A 25,496-nucleotide genomic window follows, 5' to 3' on the forward strand; every position below is an offset into this window, starting at 1 on the left:
ATCCTCACCTTGATGGTTTTGGTTTGTAGTCTGAGTCCATTTAAAGTGTTAATGGCTTTTTCTGCATCCTTTGGATCAATGTAATTAACAAATCCATATCCTAGGCTCTGCCCTAGATGAGAAAAGAAACAGCAAATTAGGGACCAATCGTCTTATCAGTCGGAACATGATTTACATAGAAATGATCTTCGCCAAGGTCAACTAAGCTATGAAGGTCAAAGGACTTTTTTTGGTATGACAGAACAGAAGCTGGAAAGCTACACACTGAATCTTTTTAGGAGGAAAATGTGAAATTATTTGAAAAGATAAACATTTCAACCTGTCATGTAAAATTAGCGAGGACTAAGGTCTTTAATGTATTTAGTAGAAGAAGGTTTTCTGGTTTTAATGACATTTATTGGTTTGTGGCAGGAAAGCTGGCCCGAGGCACTATGATCGCATAGTCAAAGCAATGAATTCTACCAAAGTCATACTCTTAAATAGTAAGGAAAATACTAAATAAAGATGAACTATAAATTAGTAAATTTGTGTAGAATTTTAGAAAATTCACTGGAAAGGGTACAATCGAACAACTTGTGATTTGAATCGTGTGAATCTCCCCAAAAATACCCACCACCATTTTCCACAAAGCAAAAGATTGCATGAGCGAGAGAAGGTTCACATGACTACAGATGCAGTTGTATGGGTTCCCCCAAAAGGCCTTGCAGCTATCATATCACATGTTATAGCACAACCAATCAGGAGGGACTATCATACCCTATATAAAAGCTGAGGTAAGGAATGAAGCCGCTATTTTCCAGTCAATCTGCATGAAGAAAGGACATCACAGCTACAAGCTTCATAATAGAGATAAGGAAAGAAACTTTAAAACACCAAATAAACCCTACAATTAGTGCGTGACAGGACAGCAGTGACAAAAGGCTAGCATCCATATACCCAAAGCCAGAAGGCAGTACACCGAAACACGCGTCGGGGCCGGGCACCACATCCTGCAGGAGGTAATGTCACTTATAACATGAGCATTTCTTTTTGCTATTAGTCATTTAGATATGCTCCTAATGTCTCTAGGGTATTTGAGCTATGTATGCTTTCTGATATTATATAATTTATTTCATTTATATATTACCATCATGGAGCATTGTTTGGTTTAAACCTGTATGTATATGAATTTTGATTTACCTCCTGCTACATACTTTTTTTTGTGGGGTTGTGGTGTCATTCTATGGTTTCACACTTTTTTTATCAGTTTTTAATGTATTCTTTTTTGTATTTCTATGATTAATAAATTTTCTATGGTTTTGCTATATGTGGTTCTCTGGTACAGTTTTTTGTAGGATTCCACAGCTATATATGTTGACACTTTGACATTACTAAGGCTGAGTTTAAAGAGCTTGAAAAGTGTTCAGTACAATCCTAGGAGACCTCAGATCATACAAGTGTTTTCTGGGCAATTGCAGATTTAACAGCACTTGCAATTTATAGTGAATTGATTGGCTATAAATCCTATTTTTGCCAAAATCTGTCAAATTCAAATTTCATAAGACTGCTCATCTCTAATGCAGAATTCATGGTCTAAAAGCACCAACTATACAATCCTCTACTTGTAGTTGGGCGGGTAACCAGAGTTGCCTATTGCATGCTTAATGGAAGGATGGGGGGAGTCTGGTAGGACATGAAACCTAGGTATAGGATGTGGTGATCAAACCTTCACATATACCATCAGCATTTAAGAGTTTCTGCAGCAGTTCTTCTGCCTTATCTGACATTAAGCATGGGGAGACGCAGGTGCCAGACCAGACAGTATTGCGTACAACAGGCATTGTCCATGTGTCCTACTTATTAGAATAGGCAATGTGCACAATGCCTGCTGGGTATTGGATGGATGCCTTGATAATTGTGCCAACCATATAATGTGTAGAAGTGTCCACACCCAAATCGGCAGAAGAGAGCAGCTGCAGAAACCATTTAGTAACGTTTGCTGATAGAGAGAGTGCAGAACTGTTTCTCTTATAAATTTAAAGGGAAACTGTCAGCAGGTTTTTGCTATGTAATCTGAAGACAGTATGAGGTAGGGGTTAAAACACAGATTTCAGGGATGCCTCTCTTTTGAAGCTCAGGTTTTGTTTGCTTATAATGTTTGTTTTGGCACCAGTAGCTTATCATTCCTATGACTAGCTAGTCCTGTAAGCCTTGGTCCAACACACCCCCTTCTGTGATAGGCATCTCACTGTCTATGGACACTGTATATACAGGGCCTGGTGGGGGCAGGGCTAGCTTTTCAGCTCTGCTTCATTACTAAATCTAAAAACTCTGATTGTGTCACAGTAATCTAAGTGATACATCCTTGGATTCAGCTTCTCTTTGCCTACATCAGGCTGCTCTCAGATGAGGTAGCAAAAACCTGCTGACATATTCTTTAAGACTAATAACTAAGATTTTGGGCTGCAAATCTATATATGCAGATCCATATGGATTTGCATGTAGGGATTTTTTGAGGACAGGCGCCAAACATGATTTTCCACCAGTTGGAGTAAAAGAGCTTTATCCTTTCTAAATCATATTGCACTTACTGGCACTAATCACATGGGGAACGTGCTATGCCATAGTTAGGTCTCTAGGTGTTTGTGCTTGTTTGAATTGGTCAGCTGACTCACCCAGTAATAAAGTGCTTTATCCTGTTTCATCTGTCTTGTAAATGATATAATGAGATCCTCTTTAAGGGCTCGTGCAGACGACCGTAGTTTCAGTTTGAGTGAGATCCGTCAAAACATCGGATCACACTTGGACCAAAGCTGTTGAATGAGGTGGCGCACATGTCCAATATTTTCCTTGGACCAAGTGTGGTCCGAGTGCAGTCCGATTTTTCATGGACAGACTGAAAGGAGAAGATGGAGAAACTTACTTTTTTTTAATTCTGCACATCTGAGAAAAACAGATCCCAGTCTGAACAAATTCTGATCAAACCCTGATCAGAGTCTGATTAGCATAATGGAGAACATAGGGTTGGTCGTCTGCACCTGCCCAAAGGATAATAAACTGGTAAAATGTAAGTGTCTACGGTTCACTAGATTTGCTGCATTTTCTTGGCTGGTTCTAGTAGGTACCACAAACAGTTGTCAGAATCTGAAAGAAGGTGCAGAGGTACCAAATATTCTGTTTTCAGCTGGACATTGAAAAATAACCTAATTTTTAACTTGGTCTGCGGAGAGGAATTTTAAAGCCTATGGAAGAATAACAACCCAGTCACTACCCACTTATAAGAATAACAGGTCTATAATTTATCTGTATTAAAATAAGTATTCACTGCCCAGTTCTCTTCACATTCAGCATCAACAGTTCCCACTACAGCCTACAGGTTTCAGCACCCTCCTCCGTAGCAACTAATGGCTGGCAACTTGTCTTTTCCTGTGCATACTCTTACATAGGATGTGATTAAAAATCCAGTTTAGTGAAATAAGTTACTGCCAACATATAAATGGCTGATTAAAATAATTGTGCAAATGAGAACTGTTACTCATATCCAATAACTTCTCATTGCAGATGTCATAGTTTCACGCAGTAGCTGTCGGCACCCCTAGTTTTGCAAACTAAAGGGCCCGGCTTTATAATAGAAAGGAGCAAATGTTTTGGACTTTTCCAAACATTCTATTCTAAGCAAATCTATTAGGCGTGAATCTCAAGCACTTCAATTGCCCTGAAAAGATGTGTGTAACACTCTGAGGTCTCCTAGGACTGTATCCAATCTTTTTCAAGCTCTTTAATGCAAGTACAGCCTTAGTGATACTCTAGTGTATATATACCATACACATATATATATTTTGGCTGTGAGTAAACGGATGGTAACCATGTGTGATTATGTGTGTGATTATGTGTGACTGCTGTGCTGTCACACATAATCTGTACTATTTGTTGAGTGTTTTATGTCTCTCTCTCTCTCTGTCGCCATAACTAAGCAATGAGCTGCGACGTCCGCTCACAATCCAGATTCATCACAAAATCTATGTTACAGCCTAAATGTTTGACCACTAAGTTGCTGGGATAGTATACCCTACAATATGCTAAAAAAAAGTAACAAGTGCCCTAAATGTCTACCGCTTGCGGAGCCATAATAAAAATAAACATGGATTCATGTTAAAAAAAATAATTGGAATATTTCAGTTTTATTGCTATAAAAGGACATTGATGTTTCGAAAAAGTTGAATAAATTATACTCTTTTTTGTGCTTTTGAAGACTAGAGAAGTTTATGCTTTTTGCTTTTGTGCAAGTAACAATTGCAGCTCGATATGTTCTTGTGTTCAGAAATAACCATAATCTCTTCCTGGTCTAAGAAATAGGAAATTGGGTCTCGGCAGTGAAGCATGATTTCTAAAACGAACTGCAGCTATTTCCGCTTAGTAAGGAAACAATAGTTTTATTTCTCTTGGGTAAAAAATGTGCAAAATGTGATATCCGCTGAATACAAAAGTCTATACTGTACAATATTATCATGGTACTATTTTATTATACTCTGTATACACAATGCTACGACTCCCAACATGCCCGGATCACTGGACGTAAATGCAATACAATTTTATTACATGCTATGCAGACCTAAAACTCCGAATCTCTCAATATGCCCAGACAACCGAACATAGCCATTAGGACAAGAGTTGGTGCAAATTTATTCCATTCCATCAGCTGTGACCGTGTTTTATTACCGGTGGACAGGAGACGTGAACCACCTCCTACCTTGAAGAGTCTGCTGCTCTGATAATTAGTCGGCCTGGCGTAATGTCACATGTGTACCGCGTGGTAACAATTACATCGAAAGAAGAGCCACAGACGCCGGACGGTAAGAGGCGGTAGTTCTTCACCTGTCCCGTGGTCAAAGACCACTGTTGTGGCCCATGGAATGGGACATGCGAATTTATTCGCACCAATTCTAATAGGACTCATTCAGATATCCGTTTCTTGTTTTTTGCATAAGAGGAAAAAATTGGTTCATTTTTCGTCAGTGTACTTGATCCAAAATTTATACGTTTTTGGCCCGTGTGTCAATTTCCACACTCATCAATGTGGCATTCGTTTTTTTCTGCAGGAAAAATAAAAATTCCAAGCTTCTCCTACCGAATAAAAAAAAAAAACGTATGTCTGTATGATGCCTTAGACAATATAAATTACTTATAGTTGATTTATAAAGTTTGGCCCACCAAAAGACTGCCCCCTATTTCATACCGATGAAGCTTATCAGGATTCATTCATAAGAAATGTATTAAAACTGTCTTTATTGCCCTTAGCAATGAATCAGAGCCCAGCTTCCATTTTATCAGAATGGTGTAAAAAATGAATGAGGCCCATCATTGTCATCCTGCCAGTCGGAAGGTTCTCTTCAAAGGGCAGTAGTGCTGCGTATATGTCAAACATGGCAAATTGTGATAGGGGAGGACTGTGTACACATAGACCCCGATTCATCATTTGCAGATTTTCTTTTAAAATCATTTCTTATTTTATCTTATGGTATTTGTTGTTGTTTTTTTTTTTGCGGTAAATTCTTCAAAATAGCGCACACTGTTCATGAATTTTGAGTGAAGTAAAAAATGCTCTTTTTCTTTCTTTAACCTTTGTTGTGCAAAAAGTCGTAAGTTTTGAAAAATTGCTCCAAAAATTGTGCCAAAATACCTGGAGTGTATAAAATAACTCCAGGAGAGGGACTAGATTACATTTACAACAAATTTTGTGACTTTTTGAAAACTCGCAAATGAGGAATCAAGTGAAAATATCTGGAAACTTTAGACTCAGCCAACTAACAACAAACAAAGGCGAGAACACATATAAAATAGACTTCAAAATTCAAAGGTGAATGTGGTACAAACAAAAAAAAAGCGCAAAACACCAAAACTCACCAAGGTATAAAAAGAACATAAATAGACAACCACATCATTGTTGCAGATGGTCGGGAGAGGGTTATGAAAAGATTGTGGAAATTGACACGAAAAATATGCCAACAGGAGTACATCAGCAAAACAATATGTCATTGTGTACCGAAATCACTTTACATGGAGTTACTGAGCTTCAGCAGTGTAGAGCAAGGGTTAGGGATAGGTAGGGGTTAAACAGAAGTGAAGTGCAAGGGTTAGGGATAGGTAGGGGTTAAACAGAAGTGTGGGGCGCATTGTAAGTGACTACTGGATATGATCATAGACGGACAGTTGGACTACCAGCATTTCTTGTAGTCAAGGGCAGCAGGGTTCTGTTTTCGAGGCCCACCATATAGGACACTACACCACCTAAAGTGACCAGACCACTATACATGACCAAAACACAATGCGACTACAATGTCCAACTACACCTCCCAACATGCTCTGACCACATTATATAACTGTTATGCAATTTTATTTTCCAGTCCACATAGAATCAATCAATGAAAATGAACATAATACAACTCTTTCATGCTCTACGCATGAAGTCTACGCTGTCCAACACAGTCCAACCATGATTAACTCCTACTACACCCACTGGCGGACACAGACAGAAGAGAGCCCCTGTACATGAACAATATATAGGCCAAATAGCTCATCATAACATACAATTCCACCCATTTTGGAGGTGGATGTGGCCCCTGACTCCTTGGCCCCTGTGCAGTTGCACAGGTTGCACCAGTGATATGTCCACCCCAGACTAAACCCTATACAGATAGACTTCAGCACCCAACATGACCGCTCTTATGAGCATGACTACAAAACATTTCCCCAGAGAATACTGTAGGCCCCATTTACCAAAACAGTCTTTGTTGTCCATAGCAACCAATCAGAGATGGGCTATCATTTTTAAAACAGCTCTGCTAAAATGAAAATTGCACTATGATTGGTCGCCTCGGGCAACAAGAACAGTTTTTCTTTTACACTATTTTGATAAATCCATTGTTGTTCATACCAACCAATCAGAGCTCGGCTTTCATTTCTAATACAGCTCTGCTAAAATGAAAGCCATACTGTGATTGGTCACCAAGGGCAACAAACACAGCTTTTCTCTGAGAATGCATTTATTAGGGATGTAACTGGGCCCTGGAGCCTAGATGGACCCAAAAGGTCCCATTGGCTTATGTGAGAAGACCAGTATTCTTAAAGACCCATGATAGTTGGGGGGAAATTTTTCAATCGGAGCCCATAAGCTTCACTAGTTTGATAAATTTATGGTGGCCTATAACAACCAATCGGAGCTCAACTTTCATTTCTTATACTGCTCTGGCAAAATGAAAGCTGCACCGTGATTGGTCGCCATGGGCAACAAAGTATTACTTATGATAAAACTGATAATACGGCCTATTCCCCAAAATAAAATTCTCTCTCATGTAATTTTAGTAAACACGGCCGATCATGCCAAATCTTAAACTGATCTATTGTTGAGCTTATTATTTGCAGCTTTACTGACATCTTCCACATAACATAAACATTAGTATCTTCTGCTATATACAATGTTCTACGTTTCCATCCTTCTTCCATGCACCTCAATCATACATTAACATTATGAAGCCAAATTATTCCGAAACTCGATTCTCCTTGTGCTCGGGTCTATTGAATTGAATTGTAGCTTGGTATCCAAGGGCAACACAAAGAAAACACGAAAGGCAAAATAGGCATTCATAGAGATAAAACCGTGCATCTGGTGAACGTTGCAGGATGTGCAGGATAAAAAATGATTACTCTATTGTTATTTGAAGGTGACTATGCTATTATAACACCGCCAATGCGCAAAGATCAGAAATACGTATTTATGCCCCTGTGATGCCACCTACGTTTTAACCTAAACCAAGAAATTAACAAAAGAAAAAACAACATGTAGTGGCATCCAACATAATAATAATAATAATAATAAGTTTATTTTTATAGCGCCAACATATTCCGCAGCACTTTACAAATTTTAGGGGGGACTTATACAGACAATACAGAATAAGCATATCTCATATCGAAAGGAGTGAGGGCCCTGCTCGCGAGCTTACAGTCTATGAGGAAGTGGGGGAGACACAAAAGGTAAAAAGTACATATATTGTATAATGCAGCCTTGATATACTGAATAGGATAAATTATAATACATGGACTGGTCGCCAGCCAGTATGTGTGCAGTCCTGACAGAGGCTTTTATGTGCATGGTTGGTTTGAACCCGAGGTTGAAGAAGATTTTAATATGGGGGAAAGCTGGGATGGACAGAGTGTGTTTAGGTGATACGCCAGTCTAAAGAAATGTGTTTTTAGGGTTCGCTTGAAACTGTGGGTATTGGGAATTAATCGAACTGTCCTGGGTAGTGCATTCCAGAGAATTGGCACAGCACGCGAGAAATCTTGGAGACGGGAGTGGGAAGTTCGGATTATGGAGGATTTTAGTTTCAAGTCATTTGCAGAACAGAGGGCACGTGTAGGGTGGTAGACTGAGACAAGGGAGGAGATGTAGGGGGGTACTGAAGCATGGAGCGCTTTGTGGGTAAGCGTGATAAGTTTAAAATGAACTCTATATTGGATGGGCAACCAATGCAATGACTGGCACAGGGAAGAGGCATCGGTGTAGCGGTTGGCGAGGAATATGATCCTGGCTGCTGCATTCAGGACGGATTAGAGAGGGGAGAGTTTAGTAAGAGGGAGACCGATTAGTAGAGCGTTGCAATAGTCAAGACGAGAATGAATAAGAGCTACAGTAAGAGTTTTTGCTGAGTCAAAGGTGAGAAAAGTCCTGATTCTTGAGATGTTTTTGAGGTGTAGATGACATGAACGAGCGAGTGATTTGATGTGAGGAGTGAAAGAAAGATCTGAATCAAAAATGACCCCAAGACAGCGGGCTTGTTGCTGGGGAGTTATGGTTGAGCCACAAATGGAAATGGCAATATCGGGCACAGGTAGGTTAGTGGAGGGAGGAAAGACGAGTAGTTCAGTTTTTGACAGATTCAGTTTTAGGTAGAGGGAGGACATAGTGTTAGACACAGCAGAAAGACAATCACTGGTCTTTTGTAGTAATGCAGGGGTGATGTCCGGAGCAGAGGTGTATAATTGGGTGTCATCAGCATAGAGATGGTACTGAAAACCGAATCTACTGATTGTTTGTCCAATAGGGGCAGTGTATAGAGAGAAGAGGAGGGGGCCTAGGACTGATCCTTGAGGAACCCCGACAGTAAGAGGAAGTAGGGAGGAGGAGGAGCCGGCAAAAGACACAGAGAAGGAGCGGTCAGAGAGGTAGGAGGAGAACCAGGAGAGAACAGTGTCCTTGAGGCCGATAGAGCGGAGCATAGTGAGGAGGAGCTGGTGATCCACAGTGTCGAATGCTGCAGAGAGATCCAGGAGAATCAGCAGGGAGTAGTGACCATTAGATTTAGCTGTTAATAGATCATTCGAGACTTTAGTGAGGGCAGTTTCAGTAGAATGTAAAGAGCGGAAACCAGATTGTAAAGGGTCAAGAAGAGAGTTGTCTGAGAGATAGCGGATTAGACGGGAATGGACCAGGCGTTCCAGGAGTTTAGAGATAAAGGGAAGATTGGAAACAGGTCTGTAGTTGGCCGTGTAGTTCTGGTCGAGGGATGGTTTTTTAAGTAATGGTTGTATGCTGGCGTGTTTAAAAGAAGAGGGAAAGATACCAGATGAGAGGGAAAGGTTGAAAATTTTAGTTAGGTGAGTGGTGACAGCTGGAGCAAGGGACTGAAGGAGATGTGAGGGAATAGGGTCACTGGTGCAGGTGGTAGGGCGAGAAGATGCAAGGAGCCTGATCACTTCATCTTCCGTGACTGGTTCGAAGTCAGAAAATGAGCAGGATACAATGTGGCTGGGGGGAGCATGCATAACATTTGGGGATTGGGAGAAAATTTCCTGTCGGATATGGTCAATTTTTTCTTTGAAATAATTGGCCAGATCGTCAGCGCTGAGGTCGGTGGTCGGGGCCTGTGTTGTTTGATTGAGGAGAGAATGAAACGTGTCAAATCCAACCAACCTTAAGATATATTGTTCTGGTTGGGCAATCATTACTCAAAAATGGGATGCTGTCAGCAGATAACCTTCTCAAGGACACTGGTACTGAGGTCTATAAACTGTCTATAAGGATGGCCGTACTGGGCCGTACTGGGCAAGACGTTTTTCTACACTAGAACCACCCTTCATCCCAATAGAGTCACAAGGGTCTATTTTGTCGTAGAAAATATGATCTAACAATTCTATATGAATTTAATCTGTGGCCAAAGATCCAGCCAGGTCAACATACAGATTATTATTATAGCGCCATTTATTCCATGGAACTTTACATAGGATGTCTCCTTTCTTATAGAGAATGTATCATCTGAGAATGACCTATTGTTTAAATCAGGATTTTGTGTTAAGACCCCCATACACATTAAGCTAATGTCAGCCACGTCTGCCAATATTGACGGGTTCAGAAGACACTCGAAGGGCTGGTGCAGACAACCGTATATCCTCTCATCTGAGAGAACTGGGTTGATTATGCTAATCACACTCAGATCAAAGTCTGGTCATAGTGGGATACAATTCTCTCAGATGAGGAGAAGATAGAGAAAAGAATAATGCCTTCATCTCCTCCATTCTGTCAGTTCGTGTAAATCGGACTGCACTCAGATGTCATCCGAGTGCAGTCCGATGTTTTCCATGGACTCATTTACTTGCATAGCCAAGTGGGATATGAATATCAGATCAAACTCTGTCATGTTGCAATTTTTTCCGTTGATTGACTTTGAGAAAAAAAGCGGACATGTGCACGGCCCCATAAACTAACACTGGTCCGAGTTGAATCTGATGTTTTCGCACTTGACAAAATACAGTCATCTGCACGAGTCTTAATGTGTATGGGGGAACCGGCCAACTCACCATCGGGGAGATGTCGATCATGTCCGAATTCAGACTAACGATTACTTTGTTCTTTGGGAGATAAGCCACTAGTAGAGATGTCTGTTGGCAGCATTCTCATACAGGAGCGCCTGAACGAGCGCTCCGTGCATGAGAGACATGGCATCATTTAACCGGCAGCCATTTCATGTGTATGGTGGCCATTACTTGTATTTAAAAAAAAATGGCAATGTTTTTTATTCTTCATATCACAATATTTTTTAACCGCTTGAAGACAATGTCATTTACTCTCATTCCTGACCAGGCACATTTTTTGTTTTCTTTTCGCACATGCAGTTTAAAGAGCTGTAAAAAAATGTTCTCATTTGGATATTCAAATCATTTTTGCATCTTTTTCCTGATAAGTAGTGCCTAATTTTTAAGTTATTTTCATACTGCCTTTTTTTGCCAATATCGAGCGATAGCAGTGGGAAAATCAATTATTTTATATGGCTGCAAAAGACCACTGAAATACATTTGAAAATTTGATTCCCTTTCCGGTTACAATTATTTTTATTTATTTGACACGTTTTTTTTTAGATGGGGACAGGGGGCTTTCTTAATTTTTTTTGTATCTACTTTTTTAAATTATGTATTTATTTATTTATTTCACACATTGTACCCCCTATAAAGTCATAAAAGACATTTGGGGGTTAATTTCACCATTTAAATAATTTTTTTTAATAGTATTTCCCCTGTAGAAGAGGCTACAAAACTCTGTTGGGTGATGTTTATGCTATATGTGTCTATATGTGACCAACCAGTGGTTGTAATAAGTCTTTGTTAAGGGTTTTGCTAGCATGTCACAATGATGTATGAATTTTGTATAATGAGTTCTCAACCAAATCCAAAGAAAGGTAAGGGTGGACACATATGTAGTTGAGGACACTAAGCTGTTAAACTCATGTCCTAAACAAAGGAGGCTGTTTTAGCTTTTTTTGCTAGCGCAGACATTGCATTTTCACAAGGTTCTTTTTATGGAGCAATTATTAAACTCATTTAAAGGAAATGTCAATTTTTTTAACATGGTAACATTTTTAGCTCCCACAATATGTAATAAATTTGCAAAAAAATGGCAAATTCATCCAAGATGTGTCCATAGGTTGGACGTCCTTTTTCTTGATAAAGACCTTCAAATTGCCTGTATAATAGAACTTGTCTCAAGATCTTACATGGTTACAATTGCAAAATGCTTGTAAAACAAGCAACTTTGCAATTTACCTCTGATTAAAAAATGGTGTCTTTTCGAGAATGGAGGAATTTTTTTATTGTATTGTGCACAGCTCATTGTCTAGGTTACCGGTCACCTCTGCAGGCCTAAGAGTGGCTGGGTGCCTAAGCAATGAGTGTGCGCTGGTTGCAGGCTCAGTGGTTCATGGCCTGCAAGTCCAGCTTTGAAACTGGCCAGATCGCCAGCCAAATTGAGTGTACCTGTGTTTCTCTCAGCTGCAGAGGCAAAGCTGCCTTTTCTAGCCGCCTGAGAGAGCGCTCAGTTTGGGCCAGCACCATGACAATGGTGCTGGTCAGAACTGTCAATCTTCAAGATCGCACCACCCCCAGCAATCAGGAACCTAAGCAGCAGGGGAGCAGTGCACCTTTGAAGAAAAGAAGATGACAACAGCCACTTAAGTGATATATTTCAAGCTGCCACTAGAGGGAGACTTTATGAATTCTGTTTTTACATTGAACCCAGTACACAATTAGCTCCAAGGCTCCCTCTAGTGGTTGTACTGTATGCAGAATTTTTTTTTATAATTTAACTGTCTATGCAGGGAATTTGGAGCTCTGTATCAGAAAAACAAAACTCAAACTTTCATAAGGAGTAAATTAATCAACACAAAATAAAATAAAAAAAATGGTCATATTACTTTTAAGACTCTTATGACGCAGAAGTTATATGGTACTGTTCATACAATGGATAATCTCTTGAGATTTGTTAGATTTGTAAGGTCATAGCTGTGTCTTTCGGGCATCCTTTCTCCAGTGATGCTATAGTCTGTTAGCCTTTTAACATGTGTCACCTATTGTCTGCATATGTTCAGTATATATTTCAGTACACGCCTATGTATAGTAAAACACAATATGAGTATGGCTGTACATGAGCAGTATGGCCTGTGTGCATTTCTATAGGCGCAGGACGTATATTGCACAGTGGCTATTACTGGATTCCTGCTGCACAAATGGAAGCCTCTCTCATGAATAATGCAAGCCCTATGCCGTGCAGAAGGCGGCGGCAGCAGATGTGCATAGAGAAGAGTCAGCAGTGTAATTCTAAGGTTAAAATAATGCAATCCACAGGGATCAAACGGTAAAAATAACCCTGCTCTAACGCAGAGACAGCAGACTCAGATTCATTCTGCCGCTCCCTTGTATTCTGCTGATAACACACAGTCCTTGTCCAATGTCACCGGCAGCAGACTGGTGGCTCTCAGCATTCGACTCATCACACGGATAAAAGCAAATGCTGGAAAACGTGACTTGCGCACACTTCACCCAATGTATCTGAGTAATATTAGGTCTTATATCAGTCCTGCTGACCGGGGACAAAGGGTGGGAGAAAAATGACCCGTTCTGTATTTTTACTGCTATGCTGTATCATCAAACGTGTTCTATATGACTTAACCTGATTTGGTCAACCTAGGTTTTTGCAATAGTCAGATGTATTGAGAGACACGTTGACAATGCACACTGCATACAATGTCAATATATATGCAGAGATGAGCAAATCTGTCAAAATTGAAATTCAGCCCCAGTAGTGATAAAAAAGGCCATTTATTACGCTCTGAGGTCTCCCAACCCTAAAGCATACTAGACGGAATGAGGATAAAAAAACAAAAAAAAGTCATGCTCGCCTAGTCCGTCACCTGTGCAGCTCATCGCCAGTCCTCTGCTGGAATCCTAGGCCCATGCTTCGCTACGGCGCCAGCCTCCTCTTCATTTTTCGTCCGCTATGTCTTGATGCATATTTTGACATCATAATGTCAGAATGTTTGTCACCCCATGCGGTCACACAGGGCAGGGCATGTCATGATGTTGTGACATCAGAACGTGCATCAAGGTCCAATGAAGAGTAGACTGGTGCAGGAGCGGAGTGGGGGCATAGGAAATGGAGGAGCCACCGGAAGCTCTGGCAGCAGGGACAGACGAGGGGTAGGTAAATTTGATTCCTTATTGCCTATTAAACCTTTCACAGGGTGAATGAAGACAGTAAAATGGTGGCCAATTGACTGGCATTTTGCTGCATTCTTGCAAATTGAATTTCCATATTTCCATAAATTTGGATTCACTAGAATTTGCGAATTTTGTGAAATGGATTTGATACACTCAAAACTGATTCATTCTTAATATATATTATGTACTGTAATTTTTATTGAAGAATGAAAACTGGGGGGGGGGGGGTGATATGTTAAGACTAGTGCCTCTCTTAATAAAGGGCTCTCTTGAGTATGATACACCAAACAGGCGCACACCACTAAATAAATTTGCTGCATCCGTGCACTTCGCCAAAAATTCTACTCAAGTCAAGGACTGGAGTAGCAATTCTGGAGTCCAAATCGCAGACACTTTTACAGAGTTTGACGAGGGAGCCAAGCCCCTTCCCATCCCGGCTCCTCTCCAGCTTCGTCTTTTTGACAGAGCTGCTTCAAACTGTTGTGAAAATGCCAAAAGTCACACAATTTTTGAGCAACAATTTTATGACATTTAAAAGCATTTTATGCCAGAAGGCGTTGAAGAAATCCCCTCTTTGTCTTTAGTACCATCTGAAAGTGTCCAATATTCAACCCATAATAGAACCACGACTGAGGCACCATCTGTAGACAGCCATTTCAGAGGTTTTTTTCCTCCTCATCAGTGCAGAGTGGGGTTTTGGATGGCTGGTTGAAACAGCTCTTAGAAGAAAGTTCTACTTGTCTTTGCCGAGTCCCAGGTGGCATTGAGAGTCTTACAGACACATAGACTGGTAAAAGGTCAAGAGCTATTTTGCATACTTTTCCCAGCGTGCCTAGCCTGTAGGACTCCTTACACCAGCTGATTCTCTGCGAGGAGAAATAGTACTTTCCAAACAGTTTTATATTTTAAAACCAACATCTAAAATAGTCTAAAATCTTAAAGCTGCAGATTTTTAATTAAAGTGCTGTACCAACAGGAGATATACAAATGTAACAAGTGTTAACTTGAAGCTCAGCATTCTACATAATATAAGGCCGTGAACCTGAACTTGACATTTATGACAGCACAAGCCATTGAAGCTAAGGTCTGCAGGATCATGGCGCTTAAAGTATCACATTCCAAGTTAATGTTTGCTACATCCGTAGTTGCGGTTGGTGTAGAAGGACCATTGGTAGAAGGACTAATCCAATTAATTGTAATAGGACAATGAAAAATTTAGAACGAATGGTTATTTATATAACCCCCCAAAACACAGTTGTTTTCAGAGGGTCCCATAAATGAACTTGGGTGAGGCCAACCTATCCAGTCAAGTATGGACAATGCGTTCATGAAGGTCATGAGGCTCTGCTTAAAGAGGACCCATCACCAGGTCAAGAGTGACCAGTTTTTGCTCTTATTTTATTCCTGATGCTCCCCGAGTATTCTATTTTTTTTTGTCTTTTTTTTTTTTAAATCCACCATCTAGAGATCAGGGCCTTTTTATGAAGTTCTATTTTTTATGTTTTTTTTTACCAAGGGGGTGTGTCTACAGATTAGCCTACAGACACACCCTCAGGGAACTCTGGTTGCCACGCTCCCTTGTAAAGACCATAAAATTTATCACTATATGAAAAGGTCTATATCACTGAAACCATGTGGTGGATTATAAGAAAAGTGTAGAATGCGGAATACACAGGGGAGCAGCAGGAACAAAATATGAGCAAAACCTTGCCACTTTTAACCTGTTGACCGGCCAGCTTTAAACTATCACTGTTAGGTTTCTAACACAGGGGCTTTTGATATTTTGATGGCAATTTTTGCAAGGTCTGTACAGCTATTATTGAGTCAAAAATAGCATAAATCTGACAGCCACCATTGTATCATTTGGGTCTGTGAGGATTTGTTGATTTTTATTGGGAAATGGATCTTTACACGAGTATGAACTAAGGCTAACATATATGAAACTAATGCTAGAGGTAAGAAAGAAAAGACAAACTAAATAAAGAAAAGGACAAAAAGCAAAGTAAAACATATTGATACTAAAGAATAATAAAATAAACAAAAGATCAAAAAGTAAAATAAAAACACATTGAAACAAAAGAATAATACAATAAATAAAAGGACAAAAAAAAATAAAAACAAAAACAAAAGGATAATAAACTAAATAAAAGGACAAAAAGCAAAATAAAAACATATTGAAACAAAAGGATAATAAACTAAATAAAAGGACAAAAAGCAAAATAAAAACATATTGAAACAAAAGAATAATACAATAAATAAAAGGACAAAAAAAAATAAAAACAAAAACAAAAAAGGATAATAAACTAAATAAAAGGACAAAAAGCAAAATAAAAACATATTGAAATAAAAGGATAGTAAATTATTATCCTTTTGTTTCAATATGTTAATATTTTGCTTTTTGTCCTTTTTTATTTTATTATTCTTTTGTTTCAGTGTTTTTATTTTGCTTTTTAGCCTTTTATTTAGTAAATAAAAGGCTAAAAAGCAAAATAAAAACATTGAAACAAAAGAATAGTAAAATAAATAAAAGGACAAAAAGCAAAATAAAAACATATTGCTCATGCATAACACACACATAAGACCTTAGGTCTCATTGAAGTCATTAGCTCATTCTAAATTTATGGGTTGCGTTATAAAAAAAAGACATATAATATATTTTTATTATGTTTTGGCACAGTGTAACAGTGTATGATACTGACTTCTAATAGAACTGCTCTGCTTAGGAAAAATAATTATTAATTATACTGATTAAAAGTAACAGCAACTTCCACATCGCATCAAATGTAGTTATGTAGAACATGCAGGAAGAGGACGGAGCAGAGATCAGTCCAGGCACATACTTAAGCCAATCAAGCAGATCTGTACAGGATAATGCCTAATCATCTATTCTATCCTTTCCTGTGCATGCTCATGAATTAAAGGAGAACGGCACTCCACGATAGGAGACATAGAGACAGCCCCATTAGACTATTCATGTATTCCCATTAACCAACAGCCAAATTTCGGCCACGCTCACACGTTCAGTATTTGGTCAGTATTTTACATCAGTATTTGTAAGCCAAAACCAGGAGTGGAACAATCAGAAGAAAAGTATAATAGAAACACGTCACCACTTCTGTATTTATCACCCACTCCTGGTTTTGGCCTTACAAATACTGATGTAAAATACTGACCAAGTACTGAACGTGTGAATGTGGCCTAAGGCCATGTTCCATGTAGCGCTAGGGGCTCGTGCAGAAGACTGTATTATCAGTCCGAGCGCGATCCGACAAAAGATAGGATCACACTCGGACCAATGTAATTCTATAGGGCAGTGCACATGTCAGATTTTTCACTCGGACAGAGCAAGTCCGGGGAAAAAAATTGCAGCATGCACAAGTTTGATATGATATTCGGATCGCACTCGGCCATTCAAGTCAATGAGTCAGTGGAAAACATCGGACTGCACTCGGATGACATTAAGTGCAGTCCGATTTCCACTGACTGACAGAATGGAGAAGATGGAAAAATATTTTTCTCCATCTACGAGAGAATCGGATCCTATTTTGATCACACTCTGATCAGAGAATGATTTGCATAATTGTCGGATGAGACAATATACGCTTGTGTGAGCATAGCCTTAGGCCACGGCCCTACTGTCAGTATTTTGCATCAGTATTTGTAAGCCAAAACCAGGACTGGGTGATAAATACAGAAGTGGTGACGTGTTTCTATTATTCTTTTCCTCTGATTGTTCCTCTCCTGGTTTTGGCTTACAAATACTGATGTAAAATACTGACCAAATACTGAGCGTGTGAACTTAGCCCAATGATGTGTTTTTTCCAATGTGTTTTTTTATGTGCTAATAATCTGTTGCAGTTCAAGCAAGATGTTGGGAATTTTATAAAAGCTCGTGCCCACTATGTGTTTAAGGCCACGGCCCCACTATCAGTATTCGGTCAGTATTTTTTCTCAGGAGTGGGAGCCAAAACAAGTGAAGAACAATCAGAGAAAATGTATAATAGAAACAAGTCACCAACTCTGGATTTATCACCCACTCCTGGTTTTGTCTCCCGCTCCGGAGAAAAAATACTGACCAAATACTGACCAAATACTGATAGTGGGGCCGTGGCCTAAAGCTGTTGCTTAACTATGTGTTTTTGGTGTGTTTTTTTCGCTATAGGTTTCTGTGGGGATCCTGAAAAAAAAAGGCATGTGCGTTTTTGAGTGCAGAGTCCCAATGTTTCTGTACCAATAAACGCATAAAAAAATGCTTCTTCAAATCTGCACCAAAAAGCATATAAAAATGTAGCAAAAAATGCATAATGGAAACAGATAGGTATTGAAAATTTTGGTGCGGACACCTGCAGGAAAAAATGCAGCAAAAAAAAATAAAAAAATACAGTGTTTACGCCACGTGGTAACATGGCCTAAGAGTATTTTTTACATTGTGCTTTTTTTGCAATAAAATTGCATTACTTGGTGCATTTTTTTCTGCGTGTTTGCTGGGTGTTTTTTCATTGCAGCAGATGTTGGCTATAAGAAAATAAGAAGATATAAAATGCAGTACAAACAGAACGTTTTTTCCCCCCAGATTTTTTCAAATTGTGCTTTATAAAAATGAGTGTTAAAAGCTTGTATTGTCAAGAAAAGCCATAAAAAAACAAGGAGCGAAGGAAGCTTTTGGGTGCCTAAGAACTGACAAAGCCAGTTTTCGGGTCTTTCTTTGCAAAGACATGCATTGATTTTTGGTTTAGGAGTAAAAAAAAATGCATGTTTTGGGCTCTGAAATGCCATATTCGAATAGAGCCTATGCTCCACTCTATTCATCACTTTTGGGACTAAGGGCTTGTGCAGACGGCTGAAGGTTCTCTCATCTGAGAAAATCGGGCCAATTATACAAATGACACTGATCAGAGTTTGCTCAGAGTGTCAGCATAGTGTGATCCGGTTCTCTTGGATGTGAGAATCGGAGTGCACTGTAAGAAGATGGAGAACAACATTTCTACATCTTCTCCGATCTGTCAGTGTGCGGAAATCGGACTGCACTCAGATGTTATCCGAGTGCAGTCTGATCATTTCCATGCACTCATATACTTGAATGGGTGCGTGCCATCTGATTTGCGCTGCAAATTGCAGCATGCTGTGACTTTTTGCTCATGCTGAATCAGCATGAAAAAAACCCCGCAAATCTGCCCTGCCGCCTAGAATAACAATGGTCCGAGTGCTGTTCGAGAAAACATCGGATAGCACTAGTCCTATTTATACACTCGTGTGAGCGAGCCCTAACAGTTGAATACAGAAATTGGGTATCTCAGTAAGTCCAATAGACAATTTCAGAATCCAGTTCTCGGGATCAGTAAGAAACCTAGAGGTCTGGCCCCCAAAGATTAGCAAGTTATCACCTACCATAGGATAAGTACAGAGGAACGTATATTCTCAGATCTGAGAGAATCAGGACGGTTATGCAAATTTCACTCTGATCAGAGTTTGATCAAAGTGTAATTGCAGTGTGCTCCGATTCTCTTGGATAAGAGAATCGGAGAACACTGTGAGGAGAAGATGAAGAAAATAATTTCTCTATCTTCTCCATTCTGCGAGGCGCCGGAAATTGGGCTGCAATCAAATGTCATCTGAGTGCAGTCCAATATTTTCTCATTGATTTGCATGCTTAAGTGCGATCCGAATATCAGATCAAACTCTAGCAATTTTTTTTTCCTTGGACAAAGTCTGTCAGAGGAAAAAAAATCAGACATGTGTTTGGCCCCATCATGCTTCTGAATTCAAACCCTTGATCCTGTGTTCTCTGGTCGGCGTCTCTTTCCGCTGAGCCACAACAGATACACCTTTTCTTTGGGTGTTTTAGTTCTGTTATCTTTGTTCTGTCGATTTTGAGTAACAGGTGTTTTTCATTTACTATGTTTGTCTGTCCTATCACCTTTTGGGTGCAGCTTTAAATACCTGTGTTCCTGGTGGTGATAGACTTTGTTGGATTCATTCACTTTGCTGTAGTTTGTGTTGGCTGCAGTTGTTTTGAGTGTGATTCCTTTATTCTTTAGGGAACTGCTATTCTAGCGATTCTAGGACCCTGATTCAGGGTAAGGCCCTGTAAAGTGGGGGCGCCTTTGCGTTATCTTAGGGTGCCAACCTCCGCAGTCAGTCAGGGACAGACCAGGGTCAGAGAAGGGCTTTATCTAGTCTGAACAGGGACCTGTCAGGTTCAGGTATTTGTCTTCCAGGTTTGTACGCTATCCGTGTGAATGTGCTTTGGCAGTCATAACAAGCCCCATAAGATAACATGGGGACGAGTGCTATCTGTCAAAAGGACGGATAGCACTTGTCCGATTATTACAGCCATCTGAACAAGCCCATTGGATAGGTGATAACTTGCTGAGTTGGGACTAAACATGTGAACATTTTAGTGTTTGATCAGTGTGCAAATTGTCTCTTCAGAGAGGAAGAGGACTTGAACTCTAGCGCCACCTATTGGAAGTAGCAATTCTACAAGTCACAATCAACCCTTTAACGTGCCCTGAAATTTGACTTAGGATAAAAGCCAAATCAGAATCTCAATTTGTAGACACGATGTTTTGGGGTATTGTCCCTCATCAGTACAAAGTATGAATTCTGATTTGGCTGGGTGAGAGGCTAAGACTGGGATATAAAGGGTAAAGTCTCTCCTTGTGGAGAGTGACATGCCAGGTCTAGCATGCCAGTATGAGGAGACTTAAATGCCTTGCATGCTCCCCTGGGAAATTAAATATGCAAATTGTCTCTTCAGAGAGGAAGAGGACTTGAAGTTTTGCACCACCTATTGGAAGTAGCAATCCTAAAAGTCATTATCGACCCTTTAACAAGCCTTGCCATAGGACTTAGGATAAAAGCCAAATCAGAATCTCCATTTGTAGACATGGTGTTTCGGGGTGCTGCCCCTCATCAGTACAAATCATGAGATCTGATTTGGCTGGGTGAGAGGCTGAGACTGGCATCTAAGGGGTAACGTTTCTCCTTGTGGAGAGTGACATGTGGAGTGCCAGACCTGGCATGTCACTCTCCACAAGGAGAAACCTTACCCCTTAGATCCCAGTATTTGACCAGAAAAATGGGTAGAAGATTAGTCAGATTACAGTATTTCATATAAATTCCTAACTAAATTAAAGAAAATGAGTAATTATTCATTCAGGGACCCCAATGTATTTGCACAATCTTGTGGAGATCCAGTGGCGTCATTCAGACTTTTTTGATGCCCCACTTTTTTGGCTTTCAGGGAATGAAAAAGGGACAAAATTTGGGTGGAGATATCTTTTGGCATTGAGCATCGCCAAGCTACGAGCAAGTAAACAAAATGTAAGTCATAGCCAATAGAAGTTCACTACGAATATAATGAAATGCTCGAATTTAGTATCACATTCACATAACGGCCCTGAGTGCAAGGAGCCTTCAATGTGTCGTACATTGTAGACCCCTCCGTCACCAAGCTAGATTGTATTAAAAAGCAGTAACAAACACTACTGACCTTTCCCAAAGATAGGGCCCTCTTCAGTAAGGGATTTCCATTTTGTGCCAGTAGCTAAATCCTTCAAGTGTTCCTCCAAATGTGGGCCTATGGCAAAAATCCTTAGTGAATAGGGCCCAATAACAGTTACAGCTTGGTATATTTAGTGTATATATTATTAATATATATTTCATGCATGCACAATATGAACACTTGGGAGCATAATCCTCCTCCAGAAATACAGGAGAATCTAAAATATAACAATAGCGTATATTACAGGAAAACCATCATATACATTCTCTCTTTAATTAATACTTATCATACTTAGCATTTCTAGACTTTACCTTCAGGTGTCAATGTAAGGTTGACCATGTGTAATAATAAGGTTAGCTTAGCCCTGCTTCTTATTGATGGTGGAAGACTCTTAATAAAATTACATCAAATTTAAAAGGACTCATCACTTGCCATAAATATATATTTTATTACCTAATGTAAATGTCTCTGTTTTCCTGAGTTTGGCATTGTTTTTCTTTTCTTCTTGCGCCACTCTATTCCAGAGCTATAGTCCTTTCTTCCTGTATGTACATCTAATCCTAATTTTTCCAAGGGGGTGTAGTCCTCAGGTCTTCTATGTGGGAGTGTCCTTGAACACCACACCCACTTGGCTAACAAGACTTGAGGACGCCATAACTCAGGAACGGAGAGGCGCAGGAACAAAAGAAAACAATGACAGATGCAGGAGAAGAGTGACATTTAAAGGGAACCTGAAAGTGGATACATGTTCCCCGAACCACGGGGAAGCATCAGGCACTGCCTTTATGCTTTAACCAGGTATGTTTGTCTCTGAAACATTGTGGAATATCAGAAAAAGATATGCTTTAAAAGCCAGCAGGGAGACTAGTTGAAAAGGCCGGCCCCCGGCGGCTTCTCCCAGCCCACTGCTAATGAAGTCAGGTCTCGCCATATATAGAGGCTAGTCCCTCAAGAGGAACAGGGGGAGAAGCCGCCAGGGACCGGCCTTTTCAACTAGTCTCCTTTGTGGCTTGGTCGGATACATTCTCAGGTTGAAGGAAGGAAGGCATCCAGCAACCGCAATGGAAAGAACTATAAAAACATTATTTATTAGTAAGTATTAAAATATCAAAAGGTAAAAAGTAAGAAGAAAGTAAGAATAAACACACTATGTCTACACGATTCAAGCAGTAAGGCTCTTGCCTTAGTGCTTGAAACACGTAGTCCTAGTGTGTTAATCATACTGTAGCTATGATTAAGAACCTTAATGTTCAAAACACGTAGGACTAGTGTGTCAATCATACCTATGATTAAGAGATTTGATGCTCGAAACGCGTAGGACTAGTGTGTTAATCATAGCTATGATTAAGATCCTTACTGCTCTAAACGCGTAGGACTAGTGTGTTAATCATAGCTATGATTAAGAGGCTTAGTGCTCGAAACACATAGGTCTAGTGGGTTAATCATAGCTATAATTAAGAGCCTTAGTGCTCGAAACGCATAGGACTAGTGTGTTAATCATAGCTATGATTAAGAGCCTTAATGCGCGAAACGCGTAGGAATTGTGTGTTAATCAAAGCTATGATTAAGAGACTTAGTGCTTGAAACGCGTAGGACTAGTGTGTTAATCATAGCTATGATTAAGAGCCTTAATGCTCGAAACGTGTAGGACTAGTGTTAATCATAGCTATGATTAAGAGCCTTAATGCTCGAAACGTGTAGGACTAGTGTGTTACTCATAGCTATGATTAAGATCCTTAGTGCTCGAAATGCAAAGGACTAGTGTGTTAATCATAGCTATGATTAAGAGGCTTAGTGCTCGAAACACATAGGTCTAGTGGGTTAATCATAGCTATAATTAAGAGCCTTAGTGCTCGAAACGCATAGGACTAGTGTGTTAATCATAGTTATGATTAAGAGCCTTAATGCGCGAAACACGTAGGAATCGTGTGTTAATCATAGCTATGATTAAGAGCCTTAATGCGCGAAACGCGTAGGACTAGTGTGGTAATCATAGCTACGATTAAGAGGCTTAGTGCTCGAAACGCGTAGGACTAGTGTGTTAACCATATCTATGATTAAGTGGATTAGTGCTCGAAATGCATATGTATAGTATTTACTAGTAAATAATGCTTTTATAGTCCTTTCCATGGATACCGGAGGTCTTCCTGCCTTCTACCTCATCATTTTCACCCGGGAGCCGGCCAGTAGCCTCTGTCCGTGCACCGCACTCATTAGATTGAACAATACCTGGACGAGGTGAGTTGATGTGATATTTTTTCTTTGCCTTTGTTCTCATACATGCTTCAAGTGCTTCAGGTAACATGTATCAGCTGTCAGGTTCCCTTTAGCACAGATAAACCAATTACAAATTAATGCAAAGTAGCAGGTCCTCTTTAAATGCGAAGCCAAGTAGAAAAGTGGGTATAAAATGATCCAATAATAATTAAGGGAAAACAATGGATCTAAAGACTAGAAACAAGTAATAAAGCAGGGAGAAATTATCCACCATTAATTAAACATTAACTCCCTATAGATGTGTCAGCCTTCACCTTTCCACAAATGTCTCACAATAGAAATTTGATACATTGTGTTCCAGACACATGTAGCAGAAACAGCTCCCGACAGTGATGCCAAACATTTTTTTTCATCATCTAGGGATATTTCACTTTTAGAGGAAAGAAAAGGAAAGACACATCGATTTATATGTTACATTATATTACTATATACAAGAATAGAAGGGTCAGACCTCTAGAGATGTATCGTCAACCATCGATGTCAAGGACATACTGTATCTCGGTGGGCTTAAAGGGGTTGGAATAGTATCACACTGACTGATGGCATTGTCGTTTCTTTGGCTGCTCGGGTTGGATCTAGGTTCCATAAGAATTAAAGGATGACCGGACACAACAATTTTTATGGTGGGTACAAATTTTATTGTATAGGCAATCCAAAAAGTAAAATCTTAAATTTTGGGAATGAAACTTCACATCTTTATTTTTGGGAATGCCTATACACTAAAACATTTAAAGGGACAATCCACCCTGGCCCTGAAAAGGGACTATATATTTATCATATGTAGTCACCCTCCCTGGTGCCTTCTTTTTGCCTCCCACTGCCTCTTCCGCTGAGACTGGCATTGAGGTCCTCCTGCATCCAATATGGCTGTCGCGTTGGCGTAGGGAGCAGTGGTAAGTTTGAACATCGCCTCCTAAAGGAAAAGGCAGGCGATGCATAGTTATAAGATAGATAACATTGATAAGTCAGACTTATCACTCTACTTTCCATACCATCTTGGATGGAGGATGGCAGAGGAGGCAAATGGAGGGCAATTATTATGCATGTCAAAATTATACTTTTAGTGCTAAGGTAGAGGGTTGTTTATACCACTATAGAAGTGTATAAAAAAGTAGATTTTTCTCAAAACAGCACCCATCTTGTCTACAGGCTATGCCTGGTATTGCAGCTCAGTCACATTGTAATAGCAGATACAGCCCACAATGGTGCTGTTTCTACAAAAAAAAAAAAAAAAACAGACCATTTTTATTTTAGTTTCTTAAACCCCTTTAAGACGAGATGATATATATATTTTTATTAGGAATAAAGAATGTTTTCAGGAATAAACATGTTTTGCAGATCTTATCGTAAGGGAGAAGAATCTAGACAGCTGCCATTTCCTTTACAAACCCCTCTGCGCTTTTGTAATGTCCCACACTTGGGAACAAAACACATTTGATTGTGATTGAGAAAAAAAAAAAAAAAAAGCCTGATTTTGAGATGCGGTGGGGGGAGGGGAGGGCGAGAGAAGGAAAGCGGAGACGAGCAGCCTGGCAATTATAGCTGCCAATGGAGGCTCCATCGGACTATCACAAACAATATACGGGGCCTTGCAGGATTTCATTCTCATCTCATGCATCAAGGAAACGATCACAAAGCTTAAACTCTTCTGCAAGATGCTCAGCGATCTTAGCATGAATTATATTCTAAG

At 39.8% G+C, this 25,496-nt stretch overlaps 1 protein-coding gene across 7 annotated transcripts in view; it reads right to left on the minus strand.

Moving 5' to 3' along the window:
* Window positions 1-25,496, minus strand: part of ELAVL4 (ELAV like RNA binding protein 4) — a 151,675-nt gene that overhangs the window by 33,938 nt on the left and 92,241 nt on the right. For 5 of the 7 annotated variants that reach the window (XM_073643503.1, XM_073643502.1, XM_073643501.1 and 2 more), the window contains exons 3-4: window positions 21,518-21,604; window positions 9-112 (exon numbers count right to left, since the gene is read on the minus strand). In XM_073643503.1, the coding sequence (XP_073499604.1) occupies window positions 9-112; window positions 21,518-21,604 (191 nt within the window). The remainder of the gene's footprint in view (window positions 1-8; window positions 113-21,517; window positions 21,605-25,496) is intronic. The other 2 variants (XM_073643507.1, XM_073643504.1) reach the window with 1 other exon arrangement.

The sequence above is a fragment of the Phyllobates terribilis genome, unplaced genomic scaffold (genome assembly GCF_046119375.1).
Source record: "Phyllobates terribilis strain yellow unplaced genomic scaffold, ASM4611937v1 Scaffold_8__6_contigs__length_399053987, whole genome shotgun sequence".
Classification (NCBI taxonomy): domain Eukaryota; kingdom Metazoa; phylum Chordata; class Amphibia; order Anura; family Dendrobatidae; genus Phyllobates; species Phyllobates terribilis.